Source organism: Mytilus galloprovincialis, chromosome 5, assembly GCF_965363235.1.
Source record: "Mytilus galloprovincialis chromosome 5, xbMytGall1.hap1.1, whole genome shotgun sequence".
Lineage (NCBI taxonomy): Eukaryota > Metazoa > Mollusca > Bivalvia > Mytilida > Mytilidae > Mytilus > Mytilus galloprovincialis.
Genome location: NC_134842.1, coordinates 67197639 through 67221662, shown reverse-complemented (window position 1 = coordinate 67221662; position 24024 = coordinate 67197639). Strand labels below are relative to the sequence as shown.

The 24024-nt window shown below is 30.6% G+C and overlaps 1 protein-coding gene and 1 long non-coding RNA gene across 2 annotated transcripts in view; one reads left to right on the top strand and one right to left on the bottom strand.

Moving 5' to 3' along the window:
* Positions 1-23290, bottom strand: part of LOC143076280 (uncharacterized) — a 47608-nt gene extending 24318 nt beyond the window's left edge. Inside the window, exons 1-4 of the mRNA XM_076252012.1 lie at positions 23169-23290; positions 16663-16765; positions 14624-14761; positions 12717-13043 (exon numbers count right to left, since the gene is read on the bottom strand). Of these exons, the coding sequence (XP_076108127.1) occupies positions 12717-13043; positions 14624-14761; positions 16663-16762 (565 nt within the window). The 5' untranslated portion in view covers positions 16763-16765; positions 23169-23290. The remainder of the gene's footprint in view (positions 1-12716; positions 13044-14623; positions 14762-16662; positions 16766-23168) is intronic.
* On the top strand, positions 3953-6887 carry LOC143076279 (uncharacterized). Its single transcript, XR_012978595.1, has 2 exons — positions 3953-4433; positions 6680-6887. It is a non-coding gene; the product is annotated as an uncharacterized LOC143076279 (long non-coding RNA).
* Positions 23291-24024: the final 734 nt, after the last annotated feature.

Here is a 24024-nt window from a genome sequence, read left to right as displayed (position 1 = left end):
TGTTTCATTGCATTTGATAGAAAAAGAGGACTTTGTGGCAAATAAATCAAGATTTTTATGAAAAAGTCAATATTCTAACTGTTATGTGTAAAAATAAACAGAACAGAAAAAGCAAGAGATAAAAGAAGAAATAAAGGATATGCAGAAGAACATACCTATAGAAAACAGTGGACTGAAACAATTGGAAAATTCAAAAAAAAGAAATGAAATGAAGAAAAAAATCCTCGAAGAAATAAATAGACATTTTATGGATTTGAAGATAGGTGTTTACACAAATTTCGAGAAATAAGAAAGAATACAACCGGTAAACCAGACGTGATCTTAAATGAAAGATCTTTTTCAACCAAAATGTACACAAACTTTTACACAATCTGTAACACAAATGTAAAGGTACACAAAGTATGATAGAAAAAGAGTTAGGAAAAAGCATTGAAAATTCTAAAAACACAAGCATACAAAATGTAGATGCATGGTTCATAGGATCATCTATTGTGAAAGACCTTGATGACCTTTGATGGTAAAAAGATGTACAAGAATAAACAAGTGAAAATCACTTTAAAAGTAAGAGAAAACAATTGTAAATATAAAATGGAAAGAGGGAATAGAAAACCAAGTTGTTAAAAATGAAAAGAACATAACATCTTAGAGAGAAACAGATGTTCAAATTAAATACTCTGAAATAAAAAAGAAATACTAGTAAGCTAAAAAAAAGAAAAAGCTCCTTGGCCAGATACCATAATTAATGAAATAGTAAAATTTAGTAAAAATGTGTCTATCACAAGTATTGTTAAACTGTTTAACTTAACTTTGAATACAGTTATCACCTATCAATATGGAAATACTCATATCTATTTTGTGCATAAATCAGGAGAAAAAAAGTAATCCTAATAGTTACAGGGGGAATATCAATGATAGGTTGTATATTGAAGTTGTTTAATGCTGTATTAAATGAAAGATTGATAAAACTGATGGAAAATACTATCAGTAATATTCAATTTGGCTTTAGAATAAAATCACAGAACCCTGGAATTTAATTTGTGTTAATTCTAATATATATGTATATATAACATACTTACACAAAAATAAAGATAAATTATATGCCTGCTTTGTAGATTAAAAAAACAAGATTTTGTTTCTTTCTTTTTTTTTTTTAAATGTCAACGGACAGTATGAGGAAAAAAAGACGCAGAGATCGAAAATAGTTCTAGCTCATAATAAAGAAAATATTTACTGTCTTAAAGCAAGAAAGTCTCCTCACGTATCGAAATTTTGTCATAGCTTGCGGACATAAATCTAAAATCAAACTGATTTTTAGAAGACATATTGACCTCTAGAATTCTTTGGTATCTCTAAATGTCCAATTAGAACCCGTTCTGAAACGCGCGCTGGGCATAATTGTTCCATTTCTATTCAGTCATTCCACAATTTATCAACCGTAAGTGAACTATTATTGTTGTGTTTTGTTTAGAAAATACACTGAGTTACTTGTGTGTGTGTGTAAAATAATATAAATGGAAGCTTATCTGAAAATATGTAGGTATTTAATAGGACTTATGCTCATTCACGAGGGCGTGAAAAATTGTCACTTATGTTTAATCAACTTTTCTGTTGTACACAGTTTGACGTGCGGTGATATTTGAACAGTGTTAATGACATTGTCATTTAACATGAAAGAATTTTACTATTGTGACTGTGTTATCCTGATTCAAAACTTAATTGATTTAGAGACGGTACTTTATAACCGACGAGAAGACGTTGAGTGTATATGTTCCGGACCATATAAGTATTTGGACCGTACGCGTATGGTCATGACCATATGGGTATATACTCATATGGTCCGACCATACGCGTATGGTCTGGGTTATTAACACCTAGTTACAGTTTTAATACTTCTTAACTCTTTATATGGTATGACTGTTCATTAAAAAGACGCTAGCTATCATATAGGTAATTTTATTATTATATTATAATAAAAATATTAGCTAAATAAATATGAGAAGTTTCACTTATAGTTAATTTGACTTCCTTGTCAAAACTATAATAAACAAATTTTATACCGATGGTCATTACCGATGGTCATTACCGATTTGTTATTACAAGTGAACGGCAATATGTCGACTTAAAAAAATAAATTCCAAAAATTTCTTAATGAACTGTCACACAAGAATCACTGGAAAATAACAAAGTTTATATAAGTTGTCTTGTGAATATGGTGTATTAAAATCATGTTACGATATTTGAGATCTGGAGCTTCTAAAAAACACCGTAGAAATATCGGAATGGCCCAAGACCTTGGTATCACTGTAAGCAGCTACAAAAAGGCTAACTTTTCACTCGCAATTAAAAGGTGTATATGAAAAGGATCATGCACAACCAAGACTTGCAAATGCAAAAAAATCTATGATACCATGTGGAAGTAAATGTCACCCAAGCCTACATGCAAGAATGTAATTAGCGATGAAAACTAACTATGGCATCAATATTTAATTTTTACGTAGTATTTGAAATATAAAATAATACATTGTCATGTAACCATCATTGTTTTCTATATAAAGTTTTTGTATTATTGAAACTTTTATAATGTTATTTAAAAAATACCTATATGGTCCAAATACTCATATGGTCCGGCCCGTTAATAACCAAACGAGTATTATACTTATATGGTCCGACCATACGCGTACGGTCGGACCATACGCGTATGGTCGGACAATATAAGTATACGCACATGGTCATGACCATACGCGTATGGTCCAAATACTCATATGGTCCGGAACATATATAAAAGTTTGAAGCAAAATTTAGAAATGGAAAATTACTTAAAATGTAAATATTTTGAAAAGAGAAGTAACATAACAAAAATGAGAATAAGGCGACCATAACATAATTATAGAAAACGGAAAACATTTAAAAATACCTAGAGAAAAAAGACATTGTACATCATATACCTATGGGAAGATGTAGCTCATTTCATTGTATACTTAATTTCTGTTTTTGTTATTAAGATATTATAGTATATATTTTAAATTGGGTGGATTTCAATATTACCCTTTATAAAATATCTTTGAAATCAGGGATTGCAAATTTTCAATGTTGAAAAGAAATGTTTAATCTAATTGTTTTAAGGAAAAAATACAGTTCAGTATTGTTAATTAATTTGGAATAATATTAGCTTAATAAAAAATATCTTGTATGATATCTGCCAAATACGAATTGGACTGATTCAATACAAAAACAAAATAGCTTTAAAAGTTATTAGAAGCAATCATAAGATACACACTTGAGTATGAATTATTTTTGTATATATTAATTCTATGGTATCTAGGAAAGAACAGCTTTCTATTTCATCATGGAATGTTCATGGCCTTGATATTAATATTTTATTAGAAACCTGGAAAGTAGAATGTTAGGAATTCAAAGTAAATGGATTTAACTTAATTTCAAAATGTCGTAATAAAAGAAAAAAAGGGTCAAGACGATATAGTGTAGGTAGAATAATTTACATCAGAAAAGAAGACATGAAGGTAATTAGTTATTTAAAGGATGCTTCACTATCAGAAAAAAAACTTTAGTTGAAGGTGGACAAATATTTTTTTGGTTTATCAGACGTCCTTTGTCTATGTGCTTCTTATATTCCTCCAGTTTCATCTACACATTTTGAAAATTACTTTATTATGCTTGGTCATGAGTTAAGCACTCTATCTAGTAGAGGTCAGCTATTGGTTATAGCAGATTTAAACTCCAGAACAAGAGAATCATTAGATTATGTCAAAATTGATTCTTTACAGATAAATAATTTTGATGGTTCAGATTTACGACTATGTCATTGATATAGAAAACAAGAGAATTAACCAAGATTTTTTTTTAATACACATCAGTGGGAAAGCCACAGATCAGTTCTGCGCCTCCTTCCATATGACGTAACGGCCAAAAAATCAAGGGCGACTATCGCGATTTTTACATAGACGGCGACAGTATCGCGCCATCTCGGTAATTTGTTTACATCGTGTACGTGTGATTTTTCAAGAAATTTACTATTAAAGACAATTAAACTTGTGTCATTTCATCATTAATTAGTTATATAGGTAAGTTTTACAGGTGACTATGCTATGTTTTCTTCTTAGGAGATTTTATTTTACAAGAAACAAACATCTGAAACTGGCAAGACACGTTGTTATTTTTGAAGATAAAAATATGGCGGGTGTTTTCCGCTTCTGAAAATAACTGACACATTCGCATCCTATTGGCTATTTAAATATAAAATGACCAAAAATAGTATCTATGATGATAGGAGTCCCTAAATATTTGCATAAATACCCATCACTCCTTGTAAAATTGTAACTGAGGCTGCGAAAAGGAAGCATATAAATCGACGCCATTTTTCAACAGATTAAGGTTTCTGAGCTTACGAAATCCTACTATTATTACTTTTAATGGTTAGTAGAAAGATATCAACGTTATCCATAACATAATTCATTGATCAGATCGGGTTATGGCTATATGTTTGCCTCTTTTAGGATGCTGAAATCCATTAAATTCCCCCAGACCACACGAAATAAACGCCCCTTTTTCAGCCCGAGACTTCAATAATTTTGATTAAAACTTGAATTTTGGCATGTCAATGTTAGCTTTATAATTTTAATTAAATTATTACGGTTGTGTTAAGCATTTGTGCTGATTTGTTTGGTTGTCTCGAATAGTATAAAGGTTAATTAAATGGTTTTATATTATTATTTTTGAACCCAAAAAAGTGTGTGACAAAAACAAAAACAAACAAAATAAAATTATAGGAAAAATATAACAACTACATAAGTATAGTTTAATTTTATCCTAAACCTCTATCCATCATTTCTTACAGATAGTACAGGGTGAGGGTTCACAAAATAGGGAACCAGGGGTGGATACAGCCATTTTGAAAAGGGGTTCCCTACCCAGGATAAAGGGGGGTTCCGACTAAATGTCCCCTTTCAAATGCATTGATTGTCCATAAAAAGGGGAGATTCCAATCCCGGAACCCTATCCCTGGATATGCCACTGGGAACTATGGCTAAAAGTATAAAAAAAAATTGGAGAACTATGACTAAAGGAACAAAGAATAGAGAAAATTGACTGTAATAAGGAATAGAGCAAATGACATGCTAGTCAAAATAATATGACGTCTGACAAGGCTATTTTATTTTTTTTATCTAGGACGCCTTCCTACGCATCCCAGAAAAAAATTATAAAACATCCTAGCCAGACGTCATAATATTATTTGAACTATTGATGTGCTAATTTATATATTGAGAAAAGAGAAATCATGGACAAAAAGTATAAAAAAAAATAGAGACAAATGAGCGTAAAGAATAAATAATAAAGTAATGGAAAACACCTCATCCAGACCCTTGTTTATCTGAACAACAGAACTATTATTTTTGCTGAATAGTGCATATAGGCATTTCCCATTTAAATGGTTTTACAGTAGTAGTTTTAGGGCCCTTTTTAGCTTGTTGTTCGGTGTGAGCCAAGGCTCCGTGTTGAAGGCCGTACATTGACCTATATTGGTTTACTTTTATAATTTGTTATTTGGATGGAGAGTTGTCTCATTGGCACTAACACCACATCTTCCTATATCTATGTAAAATATCTTTTAAAGATTTCAGGTATATGAAATATTAACCAGTAAGACAGTATAAATTCTGTCCCTCCTTCCATGCAAAAAAAAAAACAAATCATGTGATTTATTGTTGAATTTTATTGCCACATTCAGTATTGGCTAGGTGTTGTGGCCAGGTTTTATTGGTGGTGGATACATTTAATATCTATTACTGGTATGAAGAATTTAAGATATGAATGATTGAATGAAAAGTTACCTTTTAAATAACAGATACATGTAAGATAATTTAATGTTGCATATTAAGTAATACTTTATTTACACATTATTTAATATACCTATTAAAAAGATTGATATGTTATTATGTTGATGGATTTAAGATATTGAAGTAAATGAATAAATAAATAGAAAATTTGTGTTGCTGTATATGATTATTAACTTTTCTTGATGGAGGGCAGGACTTTTTCGGGACGTTTGGATTGGGTGTTTTTAAGCTCAGGATTTTCTTTCGTGATTTTATTTTAAAATTTCGGACCTCAGAAGATCATGTTTTTAGCCCGGGATTTTGGGATCAGGACCCCTGCAACATCCCCACCTCCTTCTTTGACATATAATATAAAGTCAGTAAAAATATATCAATTATTTACATCAAAAGTCTAAAATAATTTCTTTATTTTTGTTGAATCATATAAACCTCCTTTTGATTATTTAAGATTAAAATAAGAAAGATTTCAATTTAAATGAAATGATAACACACATCTGAAAACAATCATAGTATATACATTATGAGATTTTCTCATGTTTAAAGGCTTTCATGTAGCAAAAAAATGCCCATATATCCACTCCAAATGAGTATTTTGGGATAGTTGTCTCATTGGCAATTATTCACATCTGATTAGTTTTCCATTAAAATGTTAAAATTCAAATAAAAAGCATTCAATTCTAATTTAAATGTGAACCTTCTCATTCTTGGACCACATAGAAATTTGTAGACAATTAAAATATATTATAATTTCATATAACAACTGTAGAAAAGTTCGAAATTATTTTCATTTGATAATATCATCTGCATATATTATATACTTTCAGATAACAATAGGAATAAGAAGAGCAGGATTTCTATTTTGAGGATTTACATGTATGGGACAGAGGACTATTTGACTTGATTTTACTTTTAACTTGGACTTTTTAACAATAATACTCTTAAATTATTTAAAATATTTTATACGTATGTTTCATTTTAACATTATTTTTATGACTGTATTTATTTATCATTTAATAAACGTTTATTTCTAAACATTTTTATATTTTTAAATATACAATGTGAAACACTCAACCATTTTATATTGATAACGTGGGGTAAATGTACATGAGACAATAATGCTGTTGCAATACAATAAAACTTATTGTCATTGAAAAACCTGAGATTCATAGATGCAAAGCTAGCATATTCATAGGGGTCCCTTTTGTGGTTGATTAAATAGGGAATCACTGGAGCGGGCCCCTCTTAAGTCAGTCAGCAGCCCCCTAGAAAAAGTTCTGGATCCGTCACTGATATCAGGCATATACATGTATGTACTGTAGTATTTGAGACATAAAAAAAATCAAAGATATAAAAAGTAAACTTGATGGTCTTTAATGATTGATTATAGGTGTGAAGGACTGAAATAGAAAGGTTTTAAAATCGTTCAGTTCTCCTAGACATAGTGAGGTATCCTTGAGGTCTCTCAAATGGCCTATCATGACGACTTTTCACTGTTTTTTTGAAGTGTGGTAACCCCTGCACCTAAATAAATCATTTTCAGTAGTCTCTCTTTTTTTCATACTTTTTTGATGAAAAGTCTAAACTAATATTCAAATTAGAAAAAAGAAAACTGAGCAACTTGAACCCACAACATACAATTGATATCAGGTGTTCTGGAAGAGTAAGTAGATCCTGCTCCTTGTGTAGTATTAGGAATGAGATGTCCTGGTGCTCTTTTCCTATATGTTATCACATGATTTTGCAAATTATTGCAATTGTGTGCTTTTTAAGAATGGAGAAAAATGTGTGAAAAAGTATTATATTGCATAAAAATCAGCACACAGATATAGGAATGGTATGATTCTGATTAGACTATAGATCCTGTGTCCAAGCTTTGTTTTCTTGTAGATTGGTGTAAAATAAAAATGTGGGTCAAGCATTAATATCAATGCAACAAAACAGGATCCCCAAAATCAGAGTGAGACTTTCATATGCAAATTTCAAAGTAGACCTTAGAAGTGATACAGCATTTTGTTAATGCTTTAAATGGTCATATAGCTCTGACATGTATTAAGAATTGGATGTACTAGGCATTGTGCATTCCTATTGAATGTTAATCTCAAGTTCTCAAGAGTTAAACATGCCCCACGGCCCAGACACACTCAAACATGAATGGTTAGTGTACACCATGTTGCTTGATATGCATGATAAGGACAGGACAGACATCAAGTTATAAACATGTGTGAGTGTCAACTTCCAACTTGCTTAGTTTTTTTGTCGAGCCTGCAACTTTTGTTGCAGAAAGCTCGACATAGGGATAGTGATCAGGCGGTGAAAATTATAGATGCATCAGATTAATATTTGTTGATTGGTACTTTTTTTAATTGACAAGTTGATTTCAGATTAATATTTACTGAATCAAAGAATGACTAACCATTACCCTACAAAAATGGCTTAAAACAAATACTAACTGAGTGCTTACACTTTGCACATGCGTAGGATTTTTATCCAGACATTAACTTTTGACTTACCCCTTCAGCTGAAATTTTTGAAAAGTTGGGGGGAAAAAAGGGGGGTTCTTCCAGACAACTGAAGTCATTTATATGGACAAATTCGTTCATAGATTAACCTAGTTTCAATGTACTATATACATCTGTTACACACTGCAGCATAATTAAATAACTACAGAAAATGTAATACTGCGAGGAGTTTGAGCAGTCTGAGCAACATGAAAAACATCAACAAATGACGGTGTAAATCCTTCAACCCATCATCATTTTTAAGTAAAATATATTTAAAATCCTGGAAACATCATCACCCTTCATTGTCTCAATCAGTTTCGTGGTTAAAAACTGTAAAATATGACATAATTTGCTTAATTTTGCGCCGAAATAACTCCAAAAACGTTAGAAAAGTGTTGAATTTTGACCTCCGGTTGAAGTATTTATTATGTAAACAAGACTCAGAGTGACGGGGAATCCTATACATAGTCATGTGCCCATATGTTTCTGGGTCACATTTATTTATATCTCGACCAATGAAAAGCTTTAGGATGCATTTGTGTCAGTTCCTAGCAAACAGGGGGATTACCCGCGTTTTTTTGGAAATCTACGGAGGACGTCTTTTGATTTATCATATTTCAGTAACGCAGCACTTATTTTAATACCTATTTTGGCAGTCGTGTGACAAAATCTATTCTAATGAAAAATTAACCTCAAATACTGATGGATGTTTAGTTGTTTTAATAAATTTATTGTCTGAAGCACAGGCTATGTTTTTGTTTACACGCTGGTTACAGCGCCACCTCAAAATTGTTAGATTATCTCCCCTTTCCCGCGTGACCACCGGAAGTAGCTCTTCAATGTCACTGGCTTTCCCACGGCATGGTAAAAACTTTTGGATCTCTGCTTGTCCTCGGGGCTACGTATAGCAAATGGAAGGTTATTATGAGACTCGTCAGGTAATGATACTTATATGTCTAAAAATGGTTTTAGCACTGTTGTTTATGCTTTAGTGAGTGAAAGTCTCCTGTTCTCATTTCAATATTTTAAAACAAATGTCTTTACATATCTCTCAGATCATGCTAAAATTGATTTATTTTTAAAAAGTTCAATTAATGAGAACACTGAGTTAAAATTAGATAACAATACATGGAAGAGTATTAGTACCTATAAATGGACAGAACAATCAAAGAACTTGGTGATTAATGCTGTATTCACTGATTATATCAGAGAAGAAACTATAAGTCTGGAAATACTTGATATTAATAAAACTCAAGATGGTGTTGATGAAGCAGTTGAAAAGCTAACACATATTTTGCAATATATTTCTGAGATAAATGCAGCATGTAAGAAATTTTTGGAAGTAACAAAAATGAAAGAAAAAGAGAAAAAGTTGAACTAAAGACAGGGGACACTGGACTATTTACTGTAAATGAATGATTGTGTATATATATATATATATATGTGAATTATAGTTATATTGTTTACTTATTTTGTATGTCACAAACTTAATGTTTAAAGTTTATATATGGCAATACATATTTGAATTGAATTGATTAATTTCAGTATGAACTTTCATTACTATAAATTAAGTGTATTTGCTTTTTATTATCAATTCTCAGTTTACTAATAGCAAATACACTTTATTCAAAGTAGAGACAGTATTATATGTCTCTGTTCATAGTATACAGAAAAACGCAAGCCGGAAGTCTAGTCTAACTTGAAATTCCGTCCAATGACGGAAACAATATCCGGATGCCTTTCCCCCCCCCCCCCGTTTTTTCCAAAAATAACCCAAACTGAATAATCATAAGAATGGATGACAAATAAACTCATCATAGATACCAGGCAATGCGACGATGTATGGTACCTATAGGACACAGAGGCATGATGATTAATTTGTTGCGGAAGGAAGAGAATCGACACACAAAATGAGGTATTCTCGTTTAATAGTACAGATAAATATTGTATTATATAGATCAATTGTTTTTTCTTTTTATGTTTTATGGGATATGTTTTCGTATGGTTTTGATTGTGAAATGTATTATGTGAATGTTTATATAATTTGTCATAAACTTATTGTTTAAAGTATGTATGACAATATATATTTGTTATTGTTGTTACCTTATTTTACTATGAGTAATAATTTGATACTTTAAAGTTGGCAATCGACCTTTCCGTAGTACTTTTCAAAAGTAAATATCAGAATTTACTTTTTACAAAGAACCAGCAAAATAATAAATTCACAATATTGCTGGCGCCGGTAAAAAAGCCATTGCTATACAAATATGTTATTTTGCCTGCTAAAATTAAACAAATTTAATCAGAGCAAACAGAATAGCATATTTTGTATTTTGCAGGCGTCGGCAAAATAGTCACTGCACTTTTTTTATCCAAAACTTCTAATGAATACTCAAGTATTGGAAGAATACTTTTTCCCCAAATATTTCCATTTTACTGTAAAATTAAGTTTTGTTTAAAAACTAAGCAGCTTTGTAGTTTTCACGATCAGTTCATCAACATTTATTACTAAATATAACAATAACATTCATTGCAATGAGACAACTCATCACTTTAGACCAAATGACATAGAAGAAGACCACCCTACTACCTAAAATAATTAAAACCTACACCATAAATTACGATTTTAAAGACCGCATGACAAATGTTCAACAATTCAAAGAGAAAACGTATATATATATATAAAACAATAAAGGAAAAACAAATATGATATACAGCAACAACAAAAAAACTGAGTTTCAGGCTTCTGATTTGGGACGGACGGTTACATAATTTGGCGGAATTACAAATATTACTGGTACGAAACCTCCCCTTACCTGCGACTATAATGTAACAGTACGATATTAGAACAAACTATAAAAAACAGTTGAAAGGGCTAAAATCATCCGCTTGATAGAAAGCACACAAATCCCCAAGACATATATCTCCGAGTACTTGCAGTTACTGAAAGCTAGTTTAAAGCTAATAACAACTAATAATTATTTTACATGTACATGATGTATGTTTCAGAAGAATCTGCAATGTTGACAACAATCATGAGGCACTCCAAAATGATAATATAATTCCGTATGATATTAAAAAGCTATGACTGAGTTCACTATCCGTGACAATGTTCAAATAATGCATTGAAACAAAAAAAAACTAGTATTTTTTTCATTTTTTCATGATTGTTGAATACACAGGAGATCAATTCTTAAATAAAAAAAATCATCTGTCTAAAACTATATATGACACCTTAATGTTAGCGAGGTGTCATTAGTTGTTGTTCATGTAGCACCACCAAAACAAAGATAAATATCACTTTGTATATTTCACAAACTGAATATCGTAATATCTGCATGTTTTACATTTTCTTAAGCGAATTCAGCAGTTGCAGTATATACAAGTACCATTTGTAAAAAGCCTTCTGAATTCGGACATACTATCAGATATATCATTTATATATATTAAAATGAACAAATGTCATTAAACCACACCGCTCTGGCACACTAGGTTTAATTTTCCATACTTGATAATAAATCTTTTATGACAACTATCTGTGGTTGTCTAGACAAGTAACTTTTCGACAAGCATAACAAGTGTCCTTTTATACCATATTTTTCATGTTAATATGATAAAGACTTTACCCAAACAGTTGATTTGCTACTATCGTCAAAATGTAATGCTTGGTATTAGTTTTTTGTGAAGTTAACAATGTCAAACAGAAAGATATCTTTGTCCGAAAGCTTTATTTACATCGATAATTAATACGATATCAAGTGCATCTTGTTTTCTAGTTTCTTCAAGAGACTAAAAAAAACCGGTCTTAAAATTACAGCAATTATTTACTAGTGCTATCTTAATAAGAAATTGACCCATTGGCCTACATATTTATTTGAAACAATAACACTGAATAAACCATCCCTTTTTTCTCTCATTAAAGTTTAAACCTATTATCCAGGTCCGTCATGGAAGAAATATCTCAAGTCGGTTGATCGCTTTTAAATAACATGCTAATAATTATCTCTTACTATTGACAGTTTGTCATTTTCAGTTAATTCAAATTTGCATTGGTACCGGTGTAAATAAGGCAACAGTAAAATCGTTTTATCTTTCTTTGTTTCTTCAAATAATTAATTTGTAATATCCTCTTCTGACAGTAATTTAAATTAGAAAGTAAGCAACGATTGTTTCTCTCCATCACGTAATCCCTGTCTAGTTTTTGTCTTGAAATATAGTTAGAGATTAAGGAAAGGTTTACTTCAACTAAGGCATTGTTTGTGAGTATATATATATTTGAGTGTGTAAACACTTATAACAAGTTAGTGTTGATGGCTAATTTGACATCTTTCTTAACTACATGTTAGTTGAAACTACTTACAAATCTCGGGTCCGTAATGACAAAAGGTATCTTCTTCTCTGCTTTCAGTAGTCTGCATTCTACTGACAAGCATTTGAACACTTTCATTGTTTGGTTCAGATTCCTTTAAAACATCCTTGAACAAATGGAAGGTAGGATATGGTCGTTCAGTCAAAATATCAAGTAAAACTTTGTTACGTTCACGCTGTGTTGTTGGTTTGATTATTTCCTCTCTGTCCTCTATCATTAATATACACCTGGAAATCAAGTTATCTAGAACCATCTTGTCAAGAACTGTGTTTTCTAACAAATCGTCATAGTAACGAAAAAGTCCATGAAGTTTGTGATCTGAAATAATTAAATCTAATGTCTAATTATACAGAAAGACACCCACAATATCTTCTGATGTTAATTAGATCTTATTTTTAATATACCTTTTCGCAACTAAGAAAGTATGTAATTACTAAATTTAAGGATGTTTATGTACAGTTTTCTTAAAGAGCTATTGCATATGTTCTGTTTATCTAACTTCCTACCTGACCTTGTTATAGTGATCGGTGGCCAAGAGGTCTAAATAGTTCTACTACTGTAATAACTAGCCCGTCAACACTAAGATTGTGAGTTCGAACCCCGCTCGTGCGTGCGCGTTTGGCTCCTATCTTGTTTGACTAGGTATGTCAGTTTTCCTAACTAAGGTTGGCGGTTTTCTCCTGGCACTGTGGCTTCCTTCATCTATAAATCAATGACCGCCACAAAATAGCCCAAAAGTGGCGCTTATAAGTGCCGTTTAGTTTAAACATATTTTATTTGCAAAAGGAGTTGGACACAAGTTATAACAACCTGAGGGACGTCCTCTCTCTATATAAATATAAACACAAAGTACATAAGATAATGACGATATCTATAATTGCATAACATATGAATGTGACATCCAATCTGAGACCGGTAAATTATTGTTATTCGGAGCGGACTTCATAAGTATGGTTTACTGTTTACCAATCCATGTTACTTTGAGTAAATAAAATATTCAGACATTCGATATAAGAAAATTGTTTTCCAGTAGTTACGAATTAACAAAGTGTTGCCTAGTTGACCACGACAACTCGACCGAGACCGACACAAGACAAAAAAGACAATTATAGCAGCTTCAGTTTATGTTATGTTATGGGCTATTGTCAGTTGAGGTTATTCTAATCATATCGTCATTTAATATTTATTATATAATGTTATACAACTTTCCAAAAATGTAGGTTTGTCTCCTTTTGAAATGATTTTATTACGCAAAAGGTTAGTCTCTTAGTACTGTTCGTTATGTATAAGAGGCAAATCAAGTAAAGAAAGTTAAAATGTAAGAAACTTCTGAACAATTCTAAACAAGCACAATTGAAAATAATAATCATAGAAAGAAACAAATCACTTCTTTTATTCAGAGTGTTATATTCATGTGTCTTTACTGTTTATGTGAACTTTCAAATTTCATTAAGGAATATATATAAAGGGCACCACTCTGTCAAAGTTAAAATTGTGGTTTTATATTCAAACACGGAGTTATAAATTTAGTTAGAGTCATCTGCTTATTGATAGCAATATCGCATAATACGAGGTCAGCCGTAGTACATGCTTATATACATTTAACAAGGGAATTTATTAGTAGTAGAGATATTTCTATATTTGTGTGAGTTTGTTTTTCAGAAATATTTCAGATATGTTTGATTTAATTTCCGTCCAAGTATGTTTTATTCACTAAAAGTTATAAAACATTGGAAAGAAAGTCTGAAACAGAGGGATAATAAGGATAACTTCTGCACACATCGGTACAAAACAGGATAAATAATTTATTTCCAACACCTAAATTTTTATTCTGTAAATAAGCACCACCGCCCTTATTTCGCTACATAATATTGCAAGGAAATAAACTTATGATTCACCTGGATCTTTTGCCCATTCAAGAAGAGTGTCTTTAAACTGGTGAACATGACTCGAGTTCTTTGCCATTCCAACTGTCTTCATAACGTCTTTAAATTTTCCATCTCCTGCTTTAGATAACGTCAGTACATCGCACTCTCCTGAAACAAATTTTAATATATAATGGTCGATTAAGGTAGCACAATACAAAGATTTTATAACTCCAACTCCCAAGTTTTAAAATGCTGTACCTTTCTTAATAATGCTTGAAAATTTATAAAAGTGGTAGTTTTGGATAGCTAACAGATTACTCTTTCAAATAAATGCAATTGTTAGTATTATGCAACAATTATGTAACCAATTATAATGTTAACTGTGTCTAAAATATTTTTCACCAAATTTCCACTTTCAAATGAAATTAGCTTCTGCATAGGTATCCCTAGAGGGTTGATTTTATTATATGTTGTTCCTATGGCCATTATCTACAAAAGGGTGTCTCAGATTTCAGATAGAATGTATAGAACAAATTTTACACCTAATTAAACATTATCTTCTTTTATGTGGTTAGGATGTTTACACTAATTAGAGATTTATGAGAGAATGGAATACAATAGAGACAATCTGAGACACCCTTTTGAAGCCCATGATGTGTTGATTAAGATTTCGTTAAAATTTTCTGTATAGTTAAAGAGATGATGGAGCTAAATTCATTCAAGTGACCTTATCCAGATTTTGCCACTAATTACATAATAATTGATTATATAATGATTGCATAATAAAAATATTGCATTCATTTAAAAGATTAAACTTTTATCTATCTATATATACCTCTTTTATTATTTTCTATGCATTCATAAGAAAGTTACAGCATTTCAAAGGTTGGTGATTGGAAGTAAAAAAATCTTTGTATTGTGCTACCTTAAGCAAGTTTTTATTCTGTTAAAAGTTAAATACATGTAACTATTTGCTTTTAAAGTTTTTCACTGGTAACATTTTTGATTTATTTAAACAAAATTTTCGGTTTTAACTCTTACTACACCAGATGTGATGCTTCATGCAACAATATCTTTAAAATAAAGAAAAAGAAAAGAATAAAAACTTTTAAGATATGATCGAACCTATAAATATATAATATAAAACTTAATGCTTATAAGAATAGAAATTTTTATTTTCCTCCTACTTAATGTACACTGCACACTGTTTCTTCTTTTTTTTTATCAGTGTGTTGCTTAAAAATACAAAGTTCACAGAAAATAAAGATACATATATTTCATCTTCGTGTTGCAACTTTCGAGACGCAATACATATGAAGTATTTATCTCATTGACAAGAATATACAGCTTGTGTTTTAATACATAGTTTCAACTTAGGATTGAAATAAAAACCCTTAATTGTACATATTCAGAAAGTATAAGTATCCACAATGGTGAGCTAACTTGTGGAATACACAATAAAATTACCACCGATGTTACCAAAGAAACGTTTTTGTCGTCAGTGCAAAAATCAGTTTAGGACAAAGGAAATCGATCGCATCCGATAGGGAAAAATACAGATTTGCAAAGAAAAAGAAAAGGGAGAGTATTCAATACACATAAAAGGCTGTTACTATAAAGACTTTTACCAATTTAATCATTATATAAACCAGGATAACAATGGTATACGACAGAGACAATAATATATCTATGACATTGATTGTATCCTGATCACATATCAAAACTTTTTAAAATTAGTATATGGTTTTTAAATTAATATTTTAATGATTGTCTATTAAATCAGTATATGTCCTTGCCTATGTATTCAATTTTCCCTTAAAATTGAAAAATACTATGGTACTGTTAGGAATTTCGGGTCAACAATGCTCTTTTACTTTGTACTTGTATGGCTTTATAACCTTTTTAATCTGAGCGTCGCGGATGAGTCTTATGTAGACGAAACTCGCGTCTGGCGTATTAAATTATAATCCTGGTACCTTTGATAACTATATTGTATAACTATTATGTTCATGTGTAACTTAACGAAATTTATTATAAAGGACAAAACGTTTTTTAATTAATATGCATACCATGTTTGATGAATCTCTCATAATACTGAAGAAGGCTTGATCTTTCTAGAACACAATGCAGCTGCCGTTCTAACAAATTCTTAGGTTGATTTGTTGCCATACCCTGAAGAACACAATATTAAACATATGCAAAATAATTATATTCATGTATCATGCTTTCAAACAAAATTTAACAAGTCTCGTTAACTTCTGTGAATTGCTTGCGTTTGCTATTAAAAAGATACACACTATAAAATTATGTTAAAGTAAAATTGCAAGAACGTTTTTAACATTATTTTTTTCTACAATTGTAAAAAAGGGACGAAAGATACCACAGGGACAGTCAAACTCATAAATCAAAAAAAAACCGACAACGCATGTATAAGGAGCTAATTTAGAAAGTTGGTGTAATTGAAATATTAAGGATCATTAAGCATACTGAAATTTTTTTATTCTGTATTTGTGTTATTTAGATTCGTATTATGTTTAAATGTTTAAAATCTCGTTTATTGTCTGAATGATAAATGTAAAGCTGATTTTTGATCAGACAGTACAATTGTTCTTTTGTGGTTTATTCAATGAAATATTTGTATCGTGAACATTCGTGTCATAAAACGACATTTAAAATCGACGAGGATAATACTTCAATAGTGACAAATAATACATATGTTTTTGTTTAAATTCGAAGCTAATCATCAGATTGCACAGGTTTTCGTATTATGTCACGGTCTGAGATGTAGTGTTACTTATTAAAGGGAAAATTCGCAAAAATAAAATAAAAAAAATGATATTTTGTTCATTCTTATAAAATAAGCATATTCCAAAAATATTGAAGGTTTATTCGTCTATAAGATATGTGAGTTAATCGATTTTGAAAACCGATTATCAAATCTCGGCAAGTAGCCATCTTGAAAATTAATGACCACGGAAATCTAATTACCACAAAGTCCTAGTACCCAGCATGACATGTCCATTAATCAGTGTTAATATAACTTGTCAATTTGATGGATGTTTTACCTGACCAAGTAAAAGAAGAAGCTTTCATAGTTTCTAAGATCTTAAAATCAACTTATGTTTACTAAAATTGATAGGAATATTTCAAAAAATATTTAACAAGACATCATAAATTATTTAGTGGATTACATATTTGCGTACAATGCTTACGTCAGGTTTAAGAGCTGTTAATAAAAGAAGATCGTACATCGGTTTTAACTCCTCGTTAAGTTTACATTTATGCTCTGAGATATAGTAGCAAGTATTATATAGTTACCGATTCTGCTATAATAATGTTATAGTAGTCTCAGTTAAGTGAAAACAAGTTTGGAGATACTTTTTGTGGAAGAATTATTAACTCCTTTCTAGTTTATTTTGGGTTTTTACCTTACTTGACCAATGTTAAAAAATGTGTCTCAGGTAATCATCATGGCTTCATAATTACCTGGGTAAATTTACACATTCGGGTATTCTAACGGTCGACTTCCTGGCAGGCTTGTGTAATACACAATGAACGCGGTACACGAATCATGTGCGTGATCGCGAGTTAACCAGGTGTGCACTGGTAAGTTTTATAAAATTTTCCGCAGTTGCACTTATCTTTTAGCTTCTTTTTTTCTCAAAATTTAATTAAAAATATCCACCAGTATTATTTTCAGAACTACTTCCAGATTATTGTTCAGATTGTACAAAATCGAAGCTGTGACAATTCGGAAATAGAAGTACATATGAATTTAAGGTCGGACAGTAACTCTCCATGACTTGTAACAATTTAAGAGTGGTTATAAGAAATGGGTATAGGTCTAGGCCTTTTCCCCATGTTATCTAATTTCAATTTTACTATTTATATTTCAGCACCTATTCTTCAGTTTACTATAAGATTTAGTCGTTATTTCTAATCAGTACAATTTCGAAATAAATGTTTTTTATAATTGTTCAATCATTTAACATGTGAAAATCAAATAGAATATCAATTGGTAATCTTCGGACTATACAAATGCAGAATATACTGTGCAGGATTGCTTTCGTCTAACAAGATAAGAGAACTGAAAAAAACCTGTCATATAAAGCAAGCACGCCCTAATCAAAAGAGAAAAAAATGTGTAAGTAAAAGATTATTTGATCGGCAAAATCAACAACCTTTGATCTCGAGTATATTGGTAATAAATTAATGTGTTTTTATAGTATAGCTCCTTCCATTATCCAAATGATATCAGATAATCTATATTATTTATAAAAGTAACCCTTCCGACCAAACTAAGATATAATGCCACACACTAGAAGTATAAAAGGTACACCTTTCATTTGGTCATGGCTTTTAAATATCTAAATTTAAGTGTTCCCGTACATTCTTTGCCTATTAAGGACAATTAAAATGCTTTTTTATGAGACATAAATAAATGATAAGAGTGTATATAATTTCATTCTGACCACTCAATTTAGTTTCCTGACCTTAACCAAAATTTGTTCATTTTTTAGTTTATTAACTAATTGAATTCAAATACATAATAGCACCAAATATAATTAAATAATTCCACGGCGATTCATTTGTAATTATCAACACCTTGGAAATGTATTTTAAATTTGTTTACTAAACGCGACCTCCTGTCTTATCCACTGATCGATCTGAATAGACAGTCACACCTGCTACGGTGTGACCTAGAGGCCCGGCTAACTACCGATCTGCAAATAACATTTTACCTTTTTACAAGCCTTCCACAAATATTGCCAGAAAATAATACACACATCGTATAAACATAGTCATATTGTAGATAGTAAAAGGTCAATAAGCGTACACCTATATATTGTCTTAACAGTCTTTAAATGTCTTAATATATTAAAACAAAAAAAGTAATGCAAATCATTTGTTTTGCTGTCTACAAAAATAAATCGAATAATAAACGGTAAAGTACAGAAAATATAGCTCATGAGTGTAAACAGTTGAATGTTTTTTCGTTTAATTTCGTATCATCGGATGGTAGTTGGATATAACATTAGTCATCGACGCGCTTACGATTACGTTAAAGTATGATATAAGACCAAGACTTTAAGTGATTGTATTCTAAATCCCGTCATGCAATACCAGAAGAAACAAACGTCACGACCTACAGGAAGTAGTCAATATTTATTTTATTAACTATTGATTTTCTTCTGTATAACTGCACATATAGCGATAAAACTTTGTGAATATGTATTTTATATCATCATGAACATATTTAAACTACATGTAAAAAATCGCGAATTTTCCCTTTAAGAATTGTGTTATCTTACTATAATAATATTATGTTAAGAGAAATGACACTTTAGTTTTCATTTTACTATTACCTTAAAAAAATGTTGCGACGCATTGTGTAGGCAATAAACAAACCTTAAAGTCATCTGAAACTTCAAATTAAAAAATGATGCATATGTTTGGTTTTTTTTTATAAATAAACGGCTAGTTTTCTTTATAAAACTTATGCACATATACTTTTTTCTCAAGAAAATAATATTATTTGTCCAAATTTAGAAGATGCATGCAGCTAACACTTCGCGATATGTTTGCCGTATGCAATGAACTCAGCGTGACCTTTATCATAAAAATCTAGTGATCGTAATACGCATAGATCTATCATTGAAATAAGTTATTATCTTATTGTACATGTTATACACGTGCTCAGATCCATGCTTCTTTTCGGATTGTTTACCAACTAAGGTTACAATTGGTAGACTACGGTTTCAAAACACGACTATTAATTACCTGCAATATTTTCACATAATAAAAGACCGAAATATTTTTTTTAGACGATTATATGATATGGATGCCTAATAAATGATAAAATTGTGCACATAAGACTAACTTTATGACATATACATGCATTGGTTCAAGAATTGGATAACAATTATTTTTCACCAGTCACTCGTTTCATATGACTTTTGATGACTTGGTGGCATTTGATACAAAAACAAGTCGGCTAAAAGAGTTGCACAAACAGTACTCATTGGAATACCGACGGTATATTATCATATCAATCCTACAACACACATGTGGTCGCTAAAAAAACAGCACTCGCTGTATGGATATATTATTACCTTAAAATTAGGAATTTGTATCTACGATTCCCATTTCTTTACAAAGACAATTCAAAGACTAATAAGTAATATAATCAGTTAATCTAGGGAAATAGAAATGTAAAATATAGCCACATAAAAAGGTTTGCCATTACTGTAAAATTGAAAGACAAGTATTCAAATTACTGGTTAATCATATCTTATCAAAGTATTTCTGAAGGCAATATTTTACTGTAGAAAGAATTGTGGACATAACTAAAGAAATATGTTTTATCAAATATTTTGACGACCCGGCTATATATATTTTTTTAATAAGAATATTTCTGAAGATTGTGTATCCAGTATTAAGTCTTTTTTTATGTTTAAACCAGAGAGACGGATTAGTGATTTTCAGAATCTCCTCTTGAACAAATGATGTAAGGCAACATCTGTGACACAGAAATAAACAATTACATGTGACCATACGGCCTTCAACAATAAGCAAAGGCCATACCGCGTTGTCAGCTATAAAAGGCCCCGAAATTACAATGTAAAACAATTCAAACGAGAAAACTAACGGCCTTATTTATGTAAAAATGAACGAAAAACAAATATGTAACACATGAACAAACGACATACCAATTACACTTACAAGTAAAGATTTTTAGATTTCCACGAAAATAGGGTGTCATTTAAATTCTTTAAATGCATATGGCATTGAATGACGTTAAGTCATGTCATTAGTGTGTTTCTAATATTTACCTGTATTGATAGATGGTTCATTTAAAAAATAAAAAAAATGTCGATTTTGTAATTGAAAAAATTATTAAAAGTTACTTATTCAAACAACCCTCTATATAGGCAAATCAAAACAAACAGTACTTAAAGAACAACATATGAAAAGATGCAATCTTAATAATGTCATACAAGAATATTATTAAAACATTTTTTGATAGGTGGTACAATATTTTGTCTCTCCTGTTACCATTTTCAAAAGAAAATTTAGGTTATCAAGTTTAGTTTAAATTTTAAGCTTGTTTTACGTAGCCAATTAGATGGTTTCCAAGAGAGTAAACTCCTATATATATTCATTCTGTAAAATAATAGATTATTTGCCAATTTTCCAGGTTGTACTGAAAAACGTCTCTAAAAATTGGTTTTCAATGGTTGTAAAAATTACCACCAGTAATGAAAGTCTAAGATAGCAATTCATATTGTTCGGCATTTTTTTCTCTCTGTCAAATAAACCCTACATCAAGTAAATCCCTCATAAGTTAGTTTACTTTTCTCTTTATTTCATTGGTAACAGGAACGTACGTTTATGATATTTCACTATATAAAAGTCTATCCTGTTACCGTTTTGTCTATACTGTTACCGATATCAGTATTGCACATGCAAATGATAAATTAGGAAGATTAAGACGTTATAACCTTAAGATGAGTTCAAACAACGAAATATTTCATTCGTTTTGCAACTATATTTTAAGATAAAAATTTTACGACGTTTCTGTCTAAAATTTTCTATTCTGTTACTGTAACCATAGCAACCCTAGTAACAGGATAGACAAATTTCTTCATTTTTGAATTCTGTTGTGAAATGACTACTCCCTTTGGTGAAGTGATTATGGATTTCTGAGTGAATTTGGTTCCTAATACGTTATTGCACTTTTTACAAGTATATTGTTGGTGTAATTAATCAAAATTGTTGGTAACAGCATAGACATGATAAAAGGAACCTCTATTTTTTTTCACTAAATGTCTTGAAATTTCTTTTCTCTACACTGTCGTTCAAGAAACGTGGCATTTTAAATGTAAAGATTACTTTGCACTTTTGAAATCAACATTGACTAATTCGATATACATAGGGAGAACAATTTAACAGATAATTTAAGTAGCGGTAACAGGATGGACATGATTGAGTTTGTAGATAATATGTTACATACAATGACAAAGAAGCTACGATTTTTCGTTAGAGTAATTATAAACGTTCTTAAAAAGTCCCTTTTGCAGATATGTAGGCGATCCGAAAATCGGAAAAACATCATTTGAAATGTGTTTTTCTGACACTTTACGCACACAAATAAACCCAAAATGGGACTTAAATACCATGAATACATTTTAACCTGATCAAAATAGATGTAAATCTGGTTTATTATTAATGTTTTAAATCATAAATCCGACAAGCTTTCATTTAAACCATTACAACTGAAATATCAATTAGAAATAAAACATTTAGCATTTAACATTAAAAATACACTTTTTAACTTGACGATCGAGCATGCAATATGTCGTCATTTATTTTTAAATAAGGAATGGTCTGTAATTCTCCAAGAATCTAAATCGTCTGACAAAAATATTTTACACAGTTAAAGTAAAATATAGATTGCAACCTTCCGTGTTTTAACCACACATTTACTTTGTAACTACTGAAATACAAATAATGTTTTATACAAAATTTGAGTTTTACACGTCATATTGATAACACCTTATATTAAAATACTTACCTGCTTATTCAGTATAAAGTATCAATAACAAAATGTATTTGTTTATCCCATCTCAATAATCATTTCACACATTCAATATTTCGAAAGGGTTACATAAAATTAACTTTACAACCGAATTGTTCGGTTGTGCTAAATAGGATGTTTACAAGTAATTTAAAGGCCTGAATATAATAAAGCAAAGAAATATTGTTACGTTAATCGCTCTGTTGCATTTAACGTATTACGATCTCTATCGGTCGTGAAGATATTTCATAATTATAGACTTCCTTTTAACAACGCTTTTAAAGGTTATCTATGGACATTATATCAATGTTTTTTTTTTAAAGTTTTTTGTTAAGATTTATTTACTAAAGAGGTAGTACTCTTTAGCTTTCTCCTGATCCTGGACATTTCAAAAACTATTTGCTTACATAAGAAATTGTTGTTTACCTCAAAATTCAAGCATGTATATTGATAATATATATATAAACCTACACAACGTACAAACGACACATCTATGCAGCGCCACGACGTTAAAATTGGTCAAATCGCGGGTGAGTTGTGATCTTGGTTCGACAGTCGCAAGATAATTTGAGCATCGTGGCGCTGTCCTATGTCATGGGATGAAAATTGGACATGCATCTTTTTTTTTGCTCTATGATTTTTTTGTCGTGTCACTGTCTGGTGGCTGTCGTGCGATAAACACATTATCGTGGTACCAACATAAATCATTTTAATATAACAATGGTACGACTGTTGAAGGTATGTCGTACAACAATCCTACGACTGTTGCAAGACACTGGTGATACTTTCGCACGTTTATCTCACGATTACCAAATTTCGTACGATGCACGCAGTGAACAGTAAAGGAACCAGC